A 23,276-nucleotide genomic window follows, 5' to 3' on the forward strand; every position below is an offset into this window, starting at 1 on the left:
TAACGTAACGAAGCTCTCTATTACGACGAGCAGGGTCATTGTAGTTTCTCCCGAAGGATAAAAGAGAGTATCGATTAGAGCAGTATTACGAAAATAATACAGGCTCTCTCACTAAAGAGCTCTTGCGTGCATCGCGAATTCTCTTCAAGACTTTCGAAAAAGTGCAACGCGAATATGATCCGCATGTTATTAAAGTGCTACTATACAATATCAGACGAAGGTTTAACAAGTAATATCGATAAGGAAATAACATTTTATTACTTTTCGCACGTGTGTGTTTTTATATAAAATATTATTATATATAAAATATATACGTAGTGTAACTGAAAAACATATATAGTGCATATCATCAGATATGTACTTTTTTCAATTTATTCACTTGAAAGATTACTGTAAGAATATAAACTACAATGACAAGACAACAAGACAAAGACGAAATTCTTCAAAAATGCAGTAAAAGACATTTCCTCTTTTATATTATTTTTCGAAATGCTGTTAGATTCAAATATTTTTTGTCATGACATATGCGTATATCTCTTTATTATATAACAACCAGATAAAATACAATAACTGGAATTTTTCATAACAAAATTTTTAATCTTTAAACATTTTAATTTGCAGATACAAATTTTCTCAGTAAAAATAAATATTTTTTCTTACGCAATATATCACATCTAAACTAATTGTAAGATAATATGACTTTTCTATACTTGGAGATACCAATTAAAATACATTAAAAACATATTTGTACTATTAGCAATGCTGAATATGTTAAAAATCTATAATATTGTCACAGAAATATTTTTCAGTAAAGTCTATGCAAACAAAAGAATATAATTCGAAGCAGATACATTTAAGTTAAATTAATTAGATTAAAAAATACATTTAAATAATTTAAGATATCAAATTTAAATACGTTTTCTAACATTAGAGAAAAATAAGTTTCAAAAAAGGTAATGCAAATTTAAGTCTGAGATGCGAATTTAAAAATACAACAGATACAATTAATGTAGTAATATCATTTAATATGTAACTAAAAGTTATAATTGTCTATAATTATGTCTATTATAGTTTTTCAGAATTATACTAAAAGTTATAAATCTTTATAATTATTCTCATTATAATTTCTATAATTATAGTTATCTATAATTCTGACTAAATAGCATCTATAATAATTAGACCTCTAATTATGTATAGAAATAAAGTCATCTGCACAAGTTTTACAATCCCTGAGCAAACTGTATTTTCATGTGTATGTAAATTAATTTCAAGATCTCTGTGAGAACCAGATTAAAATTAGATAACTTTCATGTTATTCATGTTACTATAATCATCGACTGCTGATTTATTCGTTGACGGACGACAGAACCGTAAAGTACGACATCGAAGTTTGCACGACCTAAATAAGGATAAGTTAAAAATTTTTACATACTTCCTTGCCTCATATCATCTGATAGCATCTGTGTCACGATGATCGTTTTACCGTGAAACTTTCTAAGAAGAATACATACATATATCTTGCCGGCAGTCAAACTACTAACTTCGATGCTTTTTCTCATCACCATCAGGAGTAATCTTTGCGCACTCGCGGGTATCTCATACCATGAACTATTATATCTACAAAATTGCACACGAAATAAACGAAATGAATATAACTGTATAATTAACTAATCACAAGAAGTGATTAAATTCACGTAAATATTTAGAAATATTACGAGAAAAAAATATGGAATAATATATTAATTTGTGTAATTATCTTGTAAACAAAATAAATTTTCTATATCAATAAAAGTACACTACTACTAAATTACTTCGGATTTAATATCATCTTACATCTTGTCACAAGTTTCGGAACTATGATTTATCAATTTTTGCCCTAAGAAGCTGTAACAGAATAAGTGAAACAATTGACCGACAATGAACAGCAAATATCTCATTGCTCCCGCTAAATTGGTGGGCAACTGTATCGAAAACTTGAATATAAATACATCATATTATAAATCAATATTATATTTTTCAAAATTCTCATATATTTTTTTCAAAATTTTCATATATATATTTAACTTACTTGTACTAAACTAATGCTCATGCCGACTGTAACTATCAACACTTGTATAGCGAACGATATCGTAAAGGTACTTTCAAGCATTACTACAAATCTATGATAAAAAGAAGCGATAAAATAATGACGATTAAATATTGCCAATATCAAAGATTTTTCATTATTTGTATTTAAGACTAACATTAAACAACAGATATATGTCGCAATACCAGAGATATGCATTATATGAAATAGATACATTTAAAATGGAAATATAAGATATAAAATGAATGCCTGAGTCGTTCTACAAAAATTGGAATTATTTGATATTTTATTTTTGTCCACGTCCCTTTTAATATATTTAATGGATTATAACTGGCTTATGACGTGAAACAAGATATGTTATTATAGTCATAAAAGCGGCCAGTCAATAAAATATGTATTTATGATTTTATGAGCATTTTTTCAAAACATATATGGTCAGGGGACCGGGAAGATTTCCAAGGAACTAAGATTTAAATAAAAGAATTAACAAATAAGTATTTAAAACTTTATATTTAAACTATAAATTGGTATTTTTTTACAAAAAAATCTACAATTGTAATCACAAAATTTCTTTCATAAGAGAATATTGAATAAGTAAGTAAAATAACTGCCAATAACTATCAAAAAACAATGCAAAAGGCTCTTTAAATAGAAAGATACATTTGTTTTAATATACATTTATCAATTTCCCGGTTAGTCCTTAGTCTTCTGACATATTGTTTTTTAGAGAACTGAGAATAGGGAACTGAGAACCAGGGGAATTTTGAGGTTTATAAATTAAAAATATCTCGTTTGAATTATATAGAGGTTTAAATAGTTGAGAAAAACTTAAAAGTTAAACTTAAACATAATTTACATTAAATGAAAGTAATATAAAAACAATAAACTTTTAACATAACACTTACCAGGGGACTAAAAAGTTGACTGACCTAACACGTATTCATCATAACAGATCACGCGAAACTAAACGAATAAAAATGACTGACGTACGCTAACTTTACTTCAAACTCATTTATTCGGTACAAGTAGCTATTTTACTGTGAAACCGTATATGAATTTACAATGCAAATAATTTTAATCAGTCAGGGGACTGAAAATTAAAACTTAGGACAAAATTTAATGATATTTATTAATAAAATAGAATTTAATAAAATAAATAATACTGTTAAAAACAGTGACTGATATAAATTAGTTATAATACAAAAAAATTGTATATAATTCTAAAATTATTTTGTGACGGTGTGTTGTAATCTGAATTCTGGGTTTGTGTGACATCAGGGAACTGAGAATTTCTTATTTATAAGATAATTTATAAAAATAAATACATTATTTTGCCTCTTTTTTATTATTTGTCTATATACGAGGGTTGTCTGAAAAGTTTCCGACCTAACAAAGATACAAGACATTTTTTCTTCAAATTAATTTTTATTTTTCTACATAGTCTCCTTGTAAGTCTATACACTTCTCCCAGCGATGCTCCCATCTCTTCAACCCGTTCAAATAGTATTCGGCGTCTTTCTCTGCAAAATAGTTGTTTACGAAGGTGATGGCCTCCTCATTCGACGAAAATCTCCGTCCTCCGAGCGCAACTTTTAGCTTAGGGAACAAAAAAAAGTCGCTTGGGGCTAGATCTGGTGAGTAAGGAGGGTGGTCAAGCAGTTCAAACCGTAATTCGTGGATTTTCGCCATGGCAACCGCTGAGGTGTGAGACGGCGCATTGTCTTGGTGAAACAAAATTTTTTTTTTCTGCAAATGTGGCCGTTTTTCCGCAATTTCTGCCTTCAGCTTGTCAAGTACTGATGCGTAGTATGCTCCTGTAATGGTTTTTCCTTTTTGAAGATAATCGATTAAGATAACTCCATGACCCAGAAAACAGTTGCCATCACTTTCCCAGCCGAAGGAACAACCTTTGCTTTTTTTGGAGCCGATTCCCCCTTCGCAGTCCACTGTTTTGACTGTGTTTTTGTTTCTGGAGTATAATGGTGTATCCAAGTTTCATCTACAGTAATTAATCGGCGCCAAAACTCTGATTTATTGCGCCTAAACTGCGCCAACAGAGCGTTGGAAATGTTCATTCGAACACGTTTTTGGTCCAAAGTGAGCAAACGCGGCACCCAACTCGCGGACAGCTTTCTCATGCCTAAATCTTGATTCAATATGTGACAAACACGTTCTTTGGACATGTTCATAGCCTCTGCTATCTCTCTAACTTTAATTCGACGGTTGTCTAGCACCATTTGGTGAACTTGAGCGATATTATCGTCAGTGGTTGCAGTTTTTGGACGTCCCGAACGTTCATCGTCACCCAAGCTGGTACGGCCACGTTTAAATTCAGCAGCCCAAAATTTCATGGTGGTAAATGATGGTGCAGAGTCCCCGTACACAGCGTCCAACTCGTCTTTGATTTGCGTAGGCGTATTGCCTTTCAAAAACAAATATTTAATGACAGCTCGATACTCGATTTTTTCCATTTTCACAAAAACACTCACATCGACTCACTCAAATGATTGTCAAACAACAACTGCGCGTCCAAAATGGCTGAAATTTTGGTGAGTACCTTTCAAAGCATGCGCAAACACATTCCCCAACTTTTGTTTACGAGTGCTGCCATCTTCATGTTGAAGTCGGAAACTTTTCAGACAACCCTCGTATGTATATACTCAGTTATTATCTTACTTTGTATGGAAAAAATAATCCAATTTAATGTCAATTAAAGTATAAAAAAGTTAGAGCCGCAAAAAATTCCTATTTTTGTAGAATCACTCGCCTGTATTTTGTATTTTGCATTTAAAATGCATGTTATCAAAAACTATTTTACATTTACATTTAAATGGTTTTTAATATCCATTTTTTATTTTAAATGCATTTTTATTGCAAACTAAAAATTAATCGAGATATCAATAATATGTATGCATGTATAACAATCAATATGTTATTAAAGAATTCATTAAGTAAATGTCTTGTAAACAATAATAAACATTTTTTGTAATTCCACATGTAAATATATTTATGTATTTTTTGTTTTTGTTTATATTAAAAATATATAAAGTTTATAAAAGAAAATTTATAAAAAAAAGCTTATAAACAAAATTTATAAAGAATATAAAAATTTAATAAAGAAATAAGAATTTAAATATATATATATATATATATATATATATAAATGTAAATATTTTGAAAAAACTAGTTTTATTTTAAAAATGTTTATTTTCCATTTCCTATTTTAAATGAATGTGAGAAAAGCATTTTGCATTATCAAATGAAAAGCTCCCAACTACTTTGCATTTTCTATTTTAAATGGATTTAAACATTTATTTTGCACATCCCTGCGCAAAACAATTACATATACTTACTGCAAGGCTTCTCGATGAGCGTGAACTGCAAACGCAATGTTTCTGCAATACACAACATCCGCATGATTAATCATCATCTTTTTTACATCATCATGTTTACATTTATACAACATGTGTTGAAATTTAAATCTGCAAAATATTCACGTAACTTATACATATATTTCTAAATGTTTAAAAATTAAATTCTGCCTTTTAAGCGAATATATACAATGGAGATTTGAAATTGTTATTTACACTTTCCACCGCTAAGTGGAGAATTTTGTTAATTTTTTCAATTCAAAATTAGAAAATTAATTCGAATATAATCACGAAGAAATTAACATTACCCGATCACGGCGAAAAGGCCACAAGCATGTTCGATGTAAACAAAGATCAAGCAGTCGTGCGCGACTAATCCAGTCAGACCTATTTCCGCAGTAACAAACATATGGCAAAAAATATAATAGAAATATCGCTCCTGATTAACAAAGTAATACGCCGGATATGGTAGCATTATTGGATGGGAAGTGTTCGAAGAAAATACGACGTCCAAGATGCATGGTACGCAACCGGTTAATGAAAATACGGCAATAACTGAATAAACAAGACCTACAACGATAAAAAAAAACGAAATTTATCAAAAACGAAACTAAAAAACATTTCTTACATCTCTTTTTATATAATATTACTTTTCAAAAAATACATTAAAGTATTTTGTCAAAAGTCTAGATCTCTTTATTATACAACAGCCAAACAAAAAGTTTTTTTAAAATAATAATTACCTGTGGTAACATTCCGTTAGCTATAACCACAGTATAGGTAAATACAGTAAGTTCACTCCGTGTCGGCACCTTTGATCTCGATGCTACACGATCGCCATATTACTAGTTGTGCGCGGGCTTGAATTTGAATGATACGTATATCTAATTGTGAGACTTACAAAGTTGTCACGAGAAAAATTAATACAACATTTAATGTTTCTTTTAATTCAAATACAATTTTATATACGTAAATCTATATGGTTATTAAAAGTTAGTAAATACAATAATATGATTATACAACAAAAATATAAACCGACAATAATATAAAAAAGGAATTATATAAGGAAATATGTGAGATAAAAAAATACTGTTTTAAAAAAAAATGTGTTTTTATATTGTTATGTTTAAGAAATATTATATATAATTCTTTTATTAATTGATTCATAACTGTACAAACGCGGTTGAAGGTTGAAGTGTCAATATATATTGAATCTTATCTTTATATTTTTAAGGTTAACTTCAGTGTAACCTCTCTTTCTCTCTCTCAATATATATTGAATAAATATGAGTAGAAAACAATAAAATTTATCAATTCCTGTATGTACATACTTTTTCAACAATGCTAATGCAATCAGTTTTTTAAAAAAGTTAATAAAAATTACCTTTCCTGTCTCCTTGGGAAATCGAAACAGAGTTTCCTTAATTCCTCATTTTTCGCTGCTCGCACTTTGGCAATTGCTAATACAGCATCGATAGTCGCTCCTTTCACTCATATTGACAACACTTTTTATGTAAATAAAAAAATATCAATCACTATAATATCACAATATCATTTATAGCACAGGTAAATACTGTTGGCCGCCATATTACTAGTTGTGCACATCAGTCATGCGCAAGGGACGACCATTAGCACGATTTTCGACTGAGTGAACTTACTGTATTTACCTATACTGTGCTATAACTATGAGCGTGAAGATACAAGTCCGTTGGCGTCCTTCGACGTGTGCGGACGTGTTTCATCGCGTTTTTACGCATAAAGTATATTTTTTGGAAAGTATCCTCAGATCTGTGATCTGAGAGCAGTTTGAATTATTTAAGTCAATTAATGGTGTATGAGTAATCATCCCTAAAGCTCAAGCAGCCATAAAAGAAGAAGAAGAAGAAGAGCGTGAAGATAAAGATAAACCGTTTCTCCTTTGGCTTCTGATACGGCCACTGACCGACTAACGACAACAATTTTCTATTGATCTCATAATAACCTATATTAGTGGATACCATACTTTGCGAAACAGTTCCTCTTCGACGCACAAATATCGTTTGAATATCCGAGAGAACCTTATTCTCGAAATTTTCCTCGGAGTAAAAAAAAGAATAAATTAATAAAGTTAAAAAAAGAATAAATTAATAAAGTTAAAAAATTAAAAAATATTTTAATATTACTGTCTGTATTTTTGTATTTTTCTTTCTCTTTTTCGGAACGTCCGACATAGTAATTGGGCGGATTTCCGTGACTGACAGATAATTACGTGTCTCAAGATAAGTATAACTTAAGTCTCCGGATCGACAATGTTTCATTGATTGTGACGAGCTGACCCTTTGAGAAATGTTTCTCAATTTGAATACAAGTATATTGAACAAGAGATGTGTTATAGAAGGTGCAACAAATAGTAGTAATTGAATCGAATAGTCAAGTGAGGTACTATTATACTGACCCCGTAAATTCATAATACTTTTTTTTTTTTACAAAAGTACAGTGTGTTTACACAGTAAAGTTCTAGACTTTGGCATATAGCTATTTCACTTTCAATCAAGTAATTCTGACTTTTATAAAAGTTTACTGTACAACGTTGACTTCTACAATAAAAGCAGGTGGTGATTCATTAATTTAATTAATTTCTAGCAACTTAGTAGTATATGCAAAATAAAAAAAGTATATATATAATTGATATTTATTTAATTAGCTTTAGATGATTTATATAATTCTTAACAAAATTTAGGACAAAATATTTTTATATTGCATAATAGCGAAAAAATATATTTGAAAAATTAAAATATCTACACACATATAAAATAAATATTAGGATATACACATACAGTAGGACACATGCAGCATTATAAAATTATAAATATATATTTCTTGAATTCCGTTAACGATCGTCTAAAATAAGTCATATTTCATTATATTTGCATAACTACAAGTATAATTATTATCTATAATTATGTATAATTGTCTAAAAAATTATGCCTAATATAATTATGGCTGTTATTATATGTAGAATAAAATCATCTGCGCAAGTTTTACAATCCGCGTCGTCAAACTATATATATAAATTAATTTCAAGATCTCTGTGAGAACCAGATCAAAATGAGATATTTTTCACGTTACTCAAGTTACTATAATCATCGACTGTCGATTTATTCACTGATGGACGACAGAACCGTGAAGTACGACATCGAAGTTTGCAAAATCTAAATAAGGATAAGTTAAAAATGTTTACATATTTCTTTGCCTACCCTATTATGATATCTATCATAATGATTGCTTTACCGTCGTGAAACTTTCTAAGGAGAATACGTATATCTTGCCGGCAGTCAAAGTACTAACTACGATGCTTTTCCTCATCACGATCAAGAGCAATCTTTGCGCATTCACGGGTATTTTATACCATGGGCTATTATATCTATAAAACTGATATTGTACACAATGCAAAGGACATAAATATAGTAATTAAATTGATCATTTTAATATAAAAGTGACTAAAGGACCCTGCACTAAACCACGTGAAAATGGGCCCCGGTGAAAATGGCTGAATTTGAAATATGTTGTACTTTTTGGGTCACTGAACAAATGTTTCCTCAGGCAAAATGTCAAAAAATGGACAGTCGTTTCAACCCTTCAAAAGCCTGAGGTCAGACCAGCAAAGATATCACTTTCGGATCAATGCGGTTACCATTATAAGAAAACAATATGAATTTTTAGTGAACAAAATAGTTAAAGAATAATTTGTTTATGACAGTATTGTTTAAACACTTTGAAAATGTCATTGTTTGCAAGAACTGATTGCTGATTTAAAGTGGGAAAAATCATAACGGATAGTGTTTTTTTAACGCATTATTTGTTTTAAAATAAGCAATAAACAAATGGCTGATAGTGAAACCTATTCCAGTAGCCTGACTCTTAGTTATGAAAAAACAAGTACTGTTAAACAGAAACAATGATATTGAGTGTTTTTATTACACCTGCGATTAGCCTATATTATAGTTACCGGAGTCTACCACGTGGAGGTTGCAGTGCGATTTTAGACTCCTTTGGAGTGCTTTTTGTCCATTTTTTGACATTTTGCCTGAGGAAACATTTGTTCAGTGACCCAAAAGGTACAACATATTTCAAATTCAGCCATTTTCGCCGGGGCCCATTTTCACGTGGTTTAGTGCGGGGTCCTTTATATAAATGTTTTAATACGGAAAATAAATGTCATATATCGGCCATAAAAGTACTTATACATAGTTTATTTATTTTAATTAATTTCAATTTTGATATTATCTTACATCTTGTCGCAAATTTCGAGACTATGATTTATCAATTTTTGCCCTTGGAAGCTGAAGCAAAATAAGTGGAACAGTTGAGCAACAATGAAAACCATGTATCTCATTGCTTCTGCTGAATCGTGCAAATGCATCGAGAACTATATATGGACAGAGTAAAATCATGTTTTAAATCTGTATCATGTATTTCAAAAATCTCATATATTTATCAAAATTCTGTAAATAACTTACTTGAACTAAACTAATACTCATGCCGACTGTAACTATCAAGACTTGTACAGCAAACGATATCGTAAAGGTATTTTCAAGCAGTACTGCAAACCTATAATAAAAAAGATAAAATAATCACAACTAAATATTACACTAATTTACAGCCAAAAATTATTTTAAATTAGACAAAGTGTTTCTTATAGATTTTTGGGTGCTGAAAACGATGCCGCAAACCAACACTAGCACGTTAGATTTCCAAAATAATTGAAGTTTAATGTGTAAAAAATGGCTTTTTTCTAGATAATGTTAACCTTTTTCACAAAAAAATCTCAAATATCGCAAAAAAAGCCATTTTTTGCATATCAAATTATTTCGGAATCCTGACGTGTTGATAAAAATTGACTTGCGGCATTGTTTTCAACACTTAAAAATCTATAAGAAACACCTTGTCTGGTTTAAAATAATAAAAAAAAAAAATTTTTTATAAATTAGTTATTATTTAAAAGATAATGTAAAAATTAATCTATCGCGAATATCAAACATTATTCATTATTTGTTATTAAGACTAATAAAGAAGACATCATAATTTTATTACACACTTACTGCAAGACTCTTCGATGAGCGTGAATCGAAAACATAATATGTTTGCTATACACGTCATTGTGATGATTAGTCATCATGTTTTTTACATTATCATGTTTATACAATATATGTTCAAATCGAAATCTGCAAATATTCGTGCAACTTATATATTTCTAAATTTTTTAAAATTAATTTCTACTTTTCAAGCGAACAATATCTTTAATATTGTTGTTACTTTTTTTTACTCTTTTTCTCTTTTCGTGAGTAAAGAATTTTATTAATTATCTTAATTAATACAAAATTAGTTTTATTGCAATATAAATGTTCGGCAAAACATTACCCAATCACGGCGAAAAGGCCGCAAACGTGTTCTATGTAAACAAAGAGCATGCAGTCATGCGCGATTAATCCAGTCATAATTAATACGGCAGAAATTAACATATGACAAAAAATATAGTAGAAATATCGCTCCTCGTTAATGAAGTAATATGCCGGATATGCTAACATTACCGAACGGGAAGTGTTCAAAGGGAACATGATGTCCAAGATGCGTGGCACGAGAGCGGTTGTTGTAAAAAAAATTGTACTTATATATACATAGGCTATAACAAGAACAAAATGTATTAAAAACGGATATGACGTGTTTTAAGACTCCTGGATCCTCCCTGCTGCCATGTTAGATTGTGACGTCAGAGGCGAGAAAGCACACGCTAAAAATTCTTAGATGCCATTTTTAAATGAAAAGATATTTCGATGAAACACTATTTTAGATGGCTTTAGCACATTTTTGAAATACCTCGAAAACTATCATTTTTCCTTTATAATAATCAATCAACAGCTGTAAAATGACTGTAATATGAGGCCCAGTTCGTTTAGTCTTTGTACATGCGTAGTCATTCCGCATGACAAAGTTTGATATCACGATCATTTTACGGTTGTTGATTGACTGTCAAAGACTGTGCTATTTCTTCAAAATATCTTTTTATTTCGAAATGGTATTTAAGAATTTTTAGCGTGTTTTCTCGCCTCTGACGTCACAATCTAATAAGGTCGCGGCGAGGATTCAAGATTCTTAAAACAAACTTACACATCTCTATTTGTAATATTTATACTTTTCAACAAATTTTGTTACTAAATTATTTCGTACTTTATTATCACACGCATGTGTTTATTTTTTCAGGATATAACAGTTAAATAAAACAAAATCGACAAATTCAATTTTTTTCTAAGAAAATTAATTTTTAATCTTTACAGATTTCGACTTGCTATATATTATCTTCAGAAAATAAATATTTTGTTGCAATATCAAATTTACGTAAATTGTAAGATAATATAATTTTCTTATATTTGGCTATAAGTTAATATGTATTAACAGCATATTTGTGTTATTACATAGCAATGTCGAAAATACTGAAAAATTATATAAAAGTTATCAGAAGAATATACATACTTCAACAAGGATTATGCAAAATAAGAAACTATTTGATATAATTCGAAAAATATATACATTAAAATGAGATAGTTTAAGAATTTAAATTTAACTAATTGTAAGTTCTCTAATATTATAAGAAAATAGAAAAAGATAGATTTAAAAGAAGTAATGCGAGTTTAAGTCCAAGGAGTGATTTTAAAAATATAATAGCTGCATATTGCATTTAAGAGGGCAATATTTGATATGTTATTTGATACATGCAGATTTAAAAAGACATAAGCAAATTTTTTTCTACAAAGATCTCTCTCCTCAGGCATAATAAGATTAATCTCGATTCTAATATTCTTGACTATGAAAATATGTTTCAACTATAAAATGGAAAAAAAATTAATTAAAAAAATATATTTAAAAAAAATATATATTATACAAATATTGTATAAATATATTGTATAAATGTATAAATATATTGTATAAATATATAATATATTTTTTTAAATATATATCTATATTTAAGAAAATATATTATATAAATATTAAATAAATATATTTAAAAAATATATATTACTTACAAGCGTATATTAATGTCAACCACTTGCCAGTTTCAGCATATCTCTTCATAATCTCACGTTCATCTTCATTCACGAACATATCCCAGTCTATGAATAAACGATCTGTAAGGACTTTAATCTGCAAGTATTACCGATATATTTAAAATCTCGGATACAGAATCGTCAATATCACCATAACAATATTTTAAGCTGAAATTTTGCAGGAAAATTTGGTTCATATACAATAACTTTTGTTTAGACTTAAAAAGACAATCAATATATATATACCATATATATATGTATATACAAAATTTATATTATACCTGCTGTCTGTTAAAATAAAATGTAAATATTTTGACCAATATCATTATTGCTACCATGTATGGAGGTAAAGTTTGATAAATACACTGCGAATCTTCGCATATGAAAAAATGTGCTACCTGAAAAATGAAATATTCGCGAAAAAGAGTGAAAATTGAGAAAATACATTGTCTTCAAAATTTATTAAATCTATTCAGTTCGTTGTATGATACACTGAAAAAGTTAAAAAATGTTTTTAAATTAAAAACAACATATTAAATCTAACATAATGTGTTTTTTGACTTAAATACTTATATATATACATATATGTATATGTTCAATTAACAAAATAGTAATTAGTCGAACGATTTAGTCAAGTTAGCAACTTTTTTTTCAGTGTATCAACAAAAACACAAGTCTCTAAAAAATTTTTTTTAATAATAAATTAACACTACCTGAGGAAATATCACGTTAGCTAAAATCACAAGTATTAAAATCAAGAAGAATCTCTTCTCCTTCGGCTTCTGATAGGGCCACTGACCGAGAAATGACAATAATTTCCTATTGGTATAGTAATAGTGATCCACATTAAATTTCATACTTTGAGAGAGAAATAGTTTTCCCTTCGACGCACAAATACCGTTTGAATGTCCGAGCGAACCTTACCCTCTCGCAATTTTTCTCGCGGTAGAAAATAAATTAATATTTAAATACTGCTATTCTCTATCTCTCTCTTTTTTCCTCCCTTTTTCGGAAGGGCCTAGTAATTGTATAAGTTTTCGTGATTGATAGATAAATCAATACGTGTCTCGTGTAAGTATAATGTGTCCGAATTGACAATGTTTCATTGATTGTGACAAGCTGACTCTTTGTAAAATGTTTCTCAATTTAAATACGAGTATATTGAATATATATGCCGAAAGATGTGTTAGAAGATGTAACAAATAGTTGTACAAATCGAATCCGTAGACGAACAAATCGAATCCGTAGACGAACTGTGTTGCAATATATAAATGTAAATTAATTATGAGAATGAAAGAAACCGGATCAAAGTGAGATGTGTAAATGCTGCCTCGAAAGTATTGTTTATTCAATAATATTCATTATTGATTACTAAAATATTGAATATTGACTACAATCAGTGATTTTTCTGGCGAAAAACTATGTGTGACTTAATTTATATATCTACTTGTTTTTTTTTTATTCATCTTACATATCACGATCGTGATTTCATATCGAAAAATAACATTATCAAAATTTGCACAATATCTTTTCACTATCACTTTCTCTTTTATTTAAAATACAATTATCGATAAAGACTATATATATATATATATATATATATATATATATATATATATATAATCGTATAAATATTGCCATATTTATTAATTATTTCTTCACTCATTTTTATCTCTAAAAAAACAACAAAAAGCAATTAAACATACATTATCGCGACAAGGTGTCTCCTTTTTTTTAAAACTCGTTCATGTAGTGTCCACATTAGTTGAAACACTAATAATCTGCAGTTAATAATATAGTAATATATACATAATAATAAATAATATCATGCAATTTAAAAATAAAAACATATTGTGATATGTATTGAGTAGATAGAAATATTGATAATAAAATACAATTTTATTGCTCTTATTGAATGATATACATATATGTATGAATATTTTCGATATAATTTGTAATACTATATTCTCCTGTAGAATTTTTCAGCGTTATTTCACTATGTATTTTAGAATCATCAATCATTAAATTATTATTCACTGAAGGATGCTAGCATCATAAAATACGACATCGCGCTTTGCAAGACCTGAATTAAGACGGTAAAATATGTAATATGTTATATACGTACTTATATGCCTGTCCTTATCATATTATAATATCTTTTTACCGTTGTGAAATTTTGCAAAGAAAATATATATATCTTGCAGGCAGTCACACTACTAGCTTCGATACTTTTCCTCATCACGATCAAGAGCAGTTTTTGCTCTTTTACTGGCATTTCGTACCATGCACTATTATAACTATAAAATTAATATATAAACACAAACAATGAGTATAATAATATAGTAGCGATCACAAAAAAACAATTAAATTCACATAAAAATATTTTTGTATCAAAAATAAATTTTCTACATGAACCAAAATTAATCTATTTCAACTCTGATATTAGCTTACATCTTGTTACGAGTTTCCAGACTATGGTTTATCAATTTTTGTCCTTGGAAACTGAAGCAGAACAAGTGCAATAATTGAGCAAAAATATAGAGCAAGCATCTCGTCACTTCCGCTATATTATGCAACTGCATCGAGAGCTTAAGTAAAATTACGCATTTTAAAAATGCATTATATTTTTGCAGTGCTCGCATATATCAATCTAATCGTAAAAAAACTTACTTGAAGTAAACTAATGCTAATAGTAATCGTATCTACTATAAGTTGTATAGCGAATGATATCGAAAAGATATTTTCAATGAGTTTCGCAAACCTATAATAGTAAAAATAAGAGACAGATAAATCATATTTATAAATTTATTATAATCCATCATGATAATTAAGGATTGTTTATTAAGCGACTTTAAAATTAATAAAAAAATCATGATATAAACTTACTGTAGAGCTTTTCGATGAGCACGAACTGAAAATACAATATATTTGTGATACTCGTCGTCTGGATAATCAATCAGACTTTTCTTCGCAATATCACGTTTATACATCATATGTTTGAATCTAAATCTGCAAATATCCAGGAAAAATTAATCATTATAAAATTTCTAGAATTTACAATTTTTTACTTTCAAGTAAACATACAAGAGAACGAAAATTATAATATTATAAGTATAAATAATATAAATAATTAAATAAATTTAATTATTTTCTAAATAATATAAAATACAGTTACCCAATCACTGCGAAAAGGCCGCAAACGTGTTCGATGTAAGTAAAAAACATAGAATCGTGCGCGACTAATCCAGCCAGACATATCATAAGGGTAAGTAGCATATTGCAATAAATGTAGTAAAAATATTTTTCTTCGTCAACAAAATAGTACGCTGGATATACTAACATTACTGGACGTGAAGCATTTAGGGGAAAGAGTACGTCCATGATACGTGGTGCAAGAGCAGTTGTCGTAAATAAAATAGCACTTAGATACACGTACGCTACAACAAGAGTCAATTTTGTAAAAAAACTGACGTCTACTATATTTATATAAATGTTTAATACATTTTCATATTCTAATCATAACACTGATCAACAAAAAAAACTATTTTGTTTAGTTGCCAAGAATGTTTAAACAAATTTAGGGTATTTTGAGAATGCTGAATCCAAAAATGACAACAGTTTTGCCGAATTGGTTCTAATTTTTGAGACAATGGATACTCAAATTACGATTTTATATAATAGCTGTTGACATATGCAGCAGATTTGTTTTTTATTCTTTAATATTGTTTTTATCTCTAACGAGATTCTGATGATCTACATAAAAGAAAATCGTACAAACAACATTTTTTGTGCATTAATTGTGATTATCAGCTTACTTGGTTTTTATATTTTTTTACTAGTTTGAAGAATAGGGCTACGCTTGACTATTACATTTTTTGCATTTTTTATGTTATTCACTCATTATCTCAAAAATTAGGGCCAATCTAGGAAAACCCAATGCCATATTGTGGGAATCAGCGACATAAAGTTACTCTAAAATCGATCTAATATAATTGGCAATAAAATCAATGTTGATCGGTGTAATTAAAGCCGCATAAAAATGATTTCCTGAAATATTTCTTCAATATTCCCCCCTCTTAATTAAAAACAGGACAGGTACTTGCAGGAATATATTAACGCATATCGCCTGCCTCTCTCGGCATATCTTTTCAGAATTGCACGTTCTTCCCGAGTCTCAAGAGTATCCCAGTCTGCGAATAAGTGATCAGTGAGATGTTTAATCTAGAAATGTTATATCGATACATTTGAATATAATATTTTCAACAGTTACGAAAACGTATAAGCAAGATCGAGTAGAAATTTGTAATTCATAATAGCTTTGAAATTAGACACAACTAATGTATAAAGCCATACTGATAAAATGTACATACTTTCATGCTCTTGAATCGATATGTGAGCACTTTCACCCCAATATTGAACATTAAAAAATATGGAGGCAAAATTTCAAAAACGCATTCTATGTCTTTGCATACAAATATTCCTGCCAACTGAAAAATATATTTAGCGTTCATGCAGAAATGTAAACATTTTAGAAACACAAGATGCCAGACATGGAAATTCGAACAATCTGTTCAAATACGACATAGAATCTCATCAACAATGTTAAATTCCCAAAAAATTCTTTTGTCAAATTTGGCATTACCTGCGTAACGAGAGCATTAGCCAAAAATATGAGTACGAAAACCAAGAAGAATATTCTCGCTTTCGGCTTCTGATAAGGCCACTGACCGACCATCGACAAAAATCTTCTACTGATATCATAATAGTAACCCTTGTTATGTTCCATACTTTTCTCATGGAGAAATGAATTTCTATTCGCTATCACGTTTGATTATAGATAGAAACCTTTTCATGGAAAGGCTTTTTTACGCATTCGCGTGTCGCGGAGAATAAATTAATATTTCATATAAGGCTACCGCTCTTCCTTCCTTCCCCTACGTTCGGGGTAACAATCATACTATTTTTCACGTGACTGACATACACTTACAATAAGTATATGTCTTGTATAAATATAATATAAGTGCAAATAAACAGCTTTTGACAAGCTGACACATTTAGAAGTGTATGTACGTCGGTTTAAACGCAAGTACATTAAATATGCGACTGAAAAATGTGACAGTCTTAATCAAACAGTCTGGTGATACTACTTATACATATATTGCGTGTGCGATTCAATTCAGCAATATGAAAGTACAGTGTCTTTATAATGTTCGACTTACTTAGTAAAGTTTGCATATACAGCTGCTTCCTTTCATTAATTTTCAATGGTAATTCGTGTATTTAATTTAATTTTTATTATTAGTAAAATAAAAAATATTATTCTGATAGAATATATGTGGTACACTTATACATATAATAATTTTATTATTTATGTTACTGAATGCTATACTCGCAATAGATATTTGTAATTATGTAAATAATAATGTTTGTAAATCTGTACACAAAAAAAATTTAGTACAAATTATATGAAAAATTCCTTCTATTTCCTTTTATATTTACTGTAAAACTGGAATGTAATAACATTAAAATATTACTATAAAAATTGTAAATTATATATTTTTGTTTTGATGTTTGTTAATGATTATGCATCAAAATTTTGAATATAATCACAATCTTTTGTAAAATATAATATACGTAAAATATAATAAATAATATAAAATTATTAAATATAAAAATATCTTTTTAATAATATAAAATTATTAAATAAAAAAATATCTTTTTAACTCTTAACCTCTTGTTAACTCTTTTAAATTCGACTCGAAAACAAGTATATAGAACATATTGTACAATATTAGAAAAGGCGACAATCGCACCAAATAGTCAGATGATGACTATTTATTAGGTGTTGATAATTTTTCAATAAGAAAGTATAGCAATAAGAAAGTATGGTGTTCTTATTTTTACGGTGTTTTTAATATTCAATAAATTTTACGTATATATTTTTTCATTTAAAATCATAAAATTTTAGTTGTAGTAATCTATTTTTACTTACCTCTGTAAAGCTAAAAGAATTTTAATATTTTATTAAAGTTTGAGTAACTTGCTGCTTTAATTAATTATTATTACTGTGATATGATACATTAAAAAAGAGTATATATCTCAAATACTATACTTTCTAAAAGACATGTATGTGATATTTAATTTACGAAAAATTATATATAACTTTAAATTTATATATTTTCTTCTCATATCAATAGCGATTGCATCAATCGTATATAATTTCAAACTGAAACTAAATTACTATCTCAAACTACTAATCTTTTCATTGCTACTTTTCCTCCTTTCATCTAAGATAAAGTTATAAAACAAATTAAAAACAAATCATTAAAAACAAAAATCACTATATTTATTATTTATATGTTAATTTATTTTTATCCAAAACAGCAAAAAAAAAAATAAAATGTATATTATTATGACAAAGATATTTTTTTTAAACATGTTCACGTTAACATCAGTGTCGCATAAATGTAATATGCAGCTAATAATAAATATAATAATTAAATTAATAATATATATATATTAATAATAAATTAATAATTAAAAATAATAATAAATAAAACAGTAATAAATAAATATTAATAATTATATTATGTAAAAAGAAAGAACACTAATAATACATATATTGTATTGAGTAGATATGCAGGAATATTGATAACAAAATAAAATTTTATTGGCTTTAAATTGTCATATTTTAAACGATATGAAATATAAATATATCTATAATTTTTATATAGCTTGTAATACTATATGCTTGTAAAAATTTTCAGTGTTATTTCACTACGTATGCTATAATCACCGTCGAGTCATTCACTGAAGGACGCTAGCACTGTAAAGTACGACATCGCTGTTTGCAGGACCTATATTAAGAGAGTTAACAATTTTTACATTTGTCTGATTGTACAATGTAATATGTTACAAATGCACAATATTTAACGCCTATTATGATACTGCAATATCCTTCACGAATTGCTTTACCATTGTAAAATTTTGCAAAGAAAATACGTATATCTTGCAGGCTGTCAAAGTACTAGCATCGATGCTTTTTCTCATCGCAATCAAGAGCAGTTTTTGCCCCTTCACCGGTATTTCGTACCACGCGCTTTTATATCTATAAAATTAATATTATACACAAAGTATATGCAATAAAGATCTAATAATAAATAATTACAAGAAATAATTAAATTCTCTTAAATATTTTACACAGAGGATAGAAGTTTTTATACGAGTAAAGCTAATTTATTCCGACTCTGATGATATTATCTTACATTTTATCACAAATTTCAAGACTATGATCTATCAATTTTTGTCCTTGAAAGCTGAAGCAGAATAAGTGGAATAATTGAGCAAGTATATAGACGAAGTATCTCATCGCCTCCATTAAATCATTCAACTGCATCGAGAACTTGAGTAGAATCATATGTTTTAGACCTGCATTATATTTCTTAGAGCTCTCGTATATCGATTTAATTAAAATAAATAACTTACTTGAAGTAAACTAACGCTAATAGACATTGTTGATATCATGAGTTGAATGGCGAATGGTACAGAAAAGGCATTTTCAATAAGTTTTGCAAACCTAAGTAAGGATAGACAAATTTTTTTAATTAAAAAATTATATTATAATTATTAAAAGTTTGTAAAATTGTTTCAAAACTTTAGAAAAAACTCTAGAAAACAATATTATTACGAACATACTGCAGAGCTTCTCGATGAGCATGAACCGAAAATGCAACATTTTTTTTATATAGATCATCCGGGCAATCAATTAAACTTGTGCTCGCGATATCGCGTTTATCTACTACGTGTTTAAATCTAAATCTGCAAATATTTAGATAAAATATATCATCATAAATTTTGAAGAATTCATCATTTTTCGTTATATATTTTTCATTATCGTTTACAAAGTATATAAATAATAATCATTACCCGACTACTGCGAAAAGGCCGCAAACGTGTTCGATGTAAATAAAGAACATGCAGTCGTGCGCGATTAATCCAGTCATACATACCAAGGCGGTAATTAACATATGGAAAAAAATGTAATAAAAATATTGCTCTTCGTTAACAAAATAGTGCGCCGGATATGCTAATATTATTGGACGTGAAGTATTTAAAGGAAACACGATGTCCATGATACGTGGTACGAGAGAAGTTGCTATAAATGAAACAGTAGACACGTAGCAATACACTGCAACAAGGACGAATTTCATCAAGAATATATGTCTAATTAATATTTCATAAACGTTTAATATGTTTCTATGCGTCCTTATTATAACACTAGTTTACAAAAAAAAATATTTTAAACTAGACAAGATGTTCTTATAGATTTTTGGATGCTGAAAACGATAAGGGGACAGATATAAGAAGTAGTTCCCAGCTTTAATCTTTCATAATATATGGTTATAAAAAGTAAGATATCGAAAAAAATGCAATTTATAAGGGATGTGCAATATCTACATTGATAACATCTCATCAGAATTTTCAGATAATGTTAACTTTTTTTACAAAAAATCTCAAATATCACAAAAAAGCCATTTTTTGCACATTAAACCTCAATTATTTCGAAAACCTGACGTGCTGGTGAAAATTGGCTTCGTTTTCAGCATCTAAAAATCTATAAGAAACACCTTGTCTGGTTCAAAATAATTTTTGGCTGTAAACTAGTGTGTTAATAATGTCGAACGAACGTTTGCTCGCGCTTATATTTGTCACTATAGAAAAAAAATTCTTAAATAACAATAACAGAGTTACTTGCAGGCATATATCAACGAGTACCACCTGCCATTCTCGGCATATTTTTTCATAATTTCACGTTCTTCCTGAGTCTCAAGTGTATCCCAGTCTACGAATAAGTGATCGGTCAGATCTTTAATCTACAAACATCACCGATACATTTGATACCTTGAATATAATATTTGCAACAGCTACAAAAATATAAGCAAGAATCAAAACTTAATTAAGATTTTGCACACATTTATAGTTTCGAATTAGATAGCCAATTTTATTATAATCAATGAAAACATACTTTCTGGCTGTTAAATGGATATGCGAGCACTTTTACTAGAGAATTCCATACTAAGAAATGTGGAGGTAAAGTTTGAAAGATACACTGTGTGTCTTCGCAAACAAAAATTTGCGCTATCTGAAAAACATATATATACATGCACTCGTTGCATTAAAAAAGCGTACAAATTTTAAAAATTCACAAGATAAATCGCAGAAAAATTTTAACAATCTATTCAATAATGTGCGAAATAAAAAATCTCAACGAGGCTAAGTGCTGAAAAAAAACTCTCGTCAATAATATTATATGTATAATATTACCTGTGTAAAAAGACAATTGGCCAAAATTATGACTACCAAAGTTAAAAAGGATAGTCTCATTTTCGGCTTCTGATAAGGCCACTGACCGATCATCCACAAGAATCTTTTGCTAATATCGTAATAATAATTCCTGCTATGTTCCATACTTTTTGAAGAAATAGTTTCTGTTAACCACAACAACATCCCTCGAATAACTGATATAAAAAAACCTTTCCTAGCGGTGTCACCTACCATCACGCGCGCGCGCGGGAGAATAAATTAATATTGCATATAACGCTCCCGCTCTTTTTTTTTCCCCACTGTGTTCGACATAGCAATCAAACAAGTCTCTCCACCTGACTGATGTATGTACATCTACAATAAGTATATGTCTCGTGTAAATATAATGCAAGTGAAAATAGCGTTTGACAAGCTGACCCTTTTAAAAATATTCGTCGACTCGAACGTATGTGTATAAGATATATGACTGAAAAATGTGCGTGACTGTCCTGATCGTATCGATTAATTTAGTCATGCTATTTATTATGCGTGTGCGGTGTAATTTACAGCAATAGAAAAGTACGGTTTTCTTATTAATGTTTGACTAGTGAATTTTGCACATATGTGCAGTTGCATATACAGCTCCTTCTCGATCATAAAATTCCAACTGTGCAACATCGCTTCGTTTATCCGTAAATCTGGAATAAAACTTTGACTTCTTCGCTAATTTTAGACATAAAAATAATTTGGATATTTTTGCAATACATTTTTAATTTTTATTGAATTCAAAAATAAAATAATTTATCTGTCAGATGTGACACTTTATAATTATTTTATTGTTTATGTTACTGATATATATTCTTAAAATATATATAATTATGTAAATAATAACGTGTGTGTGTGTTTGAATCGTCCGTATAATGCGTGATTAATTATGCGAGTTTTATAATCTGTGTGTAACAATTAAAATATGTGCTACATTGAATATATATATTTGAATTAAGACTCCTGGGTGCTCACCGCGGCCATATTGGATTGTGACGTCAGAGGCGAGAAAGCACAGGCTGAAAATTCTTAGATGCCATTTTTTAATGAAAAGATATTTCGATTAAACAGCACTTCAGATGACTTTAGCACACTCTTATAAACCCCCGAAAACTATCCTTTTCCCTTTATAATCAATCAACATCTGTAAAATGATCGAGATATCAGACTTTGACATGCGGAATGACTGCGCATGTGCAAAGACCAGACGGACTGGGCTTCATAATATTACATTTTATAGCTGTTGATTGATTATAAAGGGGAAAGGATAGTTTTCGGGGTTTTTTAAGAATGTGCTAGAGCCATCTGAAGTGCTGTTTCAACGAAATATTTTTTTATTTTGAAATGGCATCTAAGAAATTTTAGCGTGTGTTTTCTCGCCTCTGACGT

General features: G+C 28.9%; 4 protein-coding genes across 4 annotated transcripts; all 4 read right to left on the bottom strand.

Annotated features, from left to right (window-relative positions):
- Positions 1 to 1,220: 1,220 nt before the first annotated feature.
- LOC145946230 (uncharacterized) lies at positions 1,221 to 7,044 on the bottom strand. The gene is made up of 7 exons (XM_083055756.1): positions 7,032 to 7,044; positions 5,766 to 6,027; positions 5,440 to 5,568; positions 2,075 to 2,159; positions 1,834 to 1,973; positions 1,433 to 1,617; positions 1,221 to 1,276 (listed from the first exon to the last, which is right to left on the bottom strand). Exons 1-7 carry the CDS (start codon positions 7,042 to 7,044, stop codon positions 1,221 to 1,223), a joined length of 870 nt encoding a protein of 289 aa, XP_082911882.1.
- A 1,408-nt stretch (positions 7,045 to 8,452) lies between these two features.
- On the bottom strand, positions 8,453 to 13,415 carry LOC145946017 (uncharacterized). The gene is made up of 9 exons (XM_083055382.1): positions 13,253 to 13,415; positions 12,821 to 12,937; positions 12,519 to 12,636; positions 10,858 to 11,119; positions 10,539 to 10,661; positions 9,957 to 10,047; positions 9,729 to 9,865; positions 8,728 to 8,860; positions 8,453 to 8,648 (listed from the first exon to the last, which is right to left on the bottom strand). The coding sequence occupies exons 1-9, from the start codon at positions 13,394 to 13,396 to the stop codon at positions 8,595 to 8,597; spliced, it is 1,179 nt and encodes a 392-aa protein (XP_082911508.1). The 5' UTR covers positions 13,397 to 13,415; the 3' UTR covers positions 8,453 to 8,594.
- Positions 13,416 to 14,506: 1,091 nt separating this feature from the next.
- On the bottom strand, positions 14,507 to 17,325 carry LOC145946018 (uncharacterized). The gene is made up of 9 exons (XM_083055383.1): positions 17,182 to 17,325; positions 16,910 to 17,026; positions 16,643 to 16,760; positions 15,715 to 15,976; positions 15,426 to 15,548; positions 15,210 to 15,300; positions 14,991 to 15,127; positions 14,704 to 14,836; positions 14,507 to 14,622 (listed from the first exon to the last, which is right to left on the bottom strand). The coding sequence occupies exons 1-9, from the start codon at positions 17,323 to 17,325 to the stop codon at positions 14,569 to 14,571; spliced, it is 1,179 nt and encodes a 392-aa protein (XP_082911509.1). The 3' UTR covers positions 14,507 to 14,568.
- Positions 17,326 to 19,289: 1,964 nt separating this feature from the next.
- Positions 19,290 to 22,046, bottom strand: LOC145946015 (odorant receptor 63a-like). Its single transcript, XM_083055379.1, has 9 exons — positions 21,864 to 22,046; positions 21,565 to 21,681; positions 21,295 to 21,412; positions 20,466 to 20,727; positions 20,235 to 20,357; positions 20,025 to 20,115; positions 19,805 to 19,941; positions 19,515 to 19,647; positions 19,290 to 19,396 (listed from the first exon to the last, which is right to left on the bottom strand). Exons 1-9 carry the CDS (start codon positions 22,044 to 22,046, stop codon positions 19,343 to 19,345), a joined length of 1,218 nt encoding a protein of 405 aa, XP_082911505.1. The 3' UTR covers positions 19,290 to 19,342.
- Between the last annotated feature and the right edge of the window lie 1,230 nt (positions 22,047 to 23,276).

The sequence above is a fragment of the Prenolepis imparis genome, unplaced genomic scaffold (assembly GCF_030444845.1).
Source record: "Prenolepis imparis isolate NDT839.2.m4 unplaced genomic scaffold, iyPreImpa1.0 SCAF_15, whole genome shotgun sequence".
NCBI classification, from domain to species: Eukaryota; Metazoa; Arthropoda; class Insecta; order Hymenoptera; family Formicidae; genus Prenolepis; species Prenolepis imparis.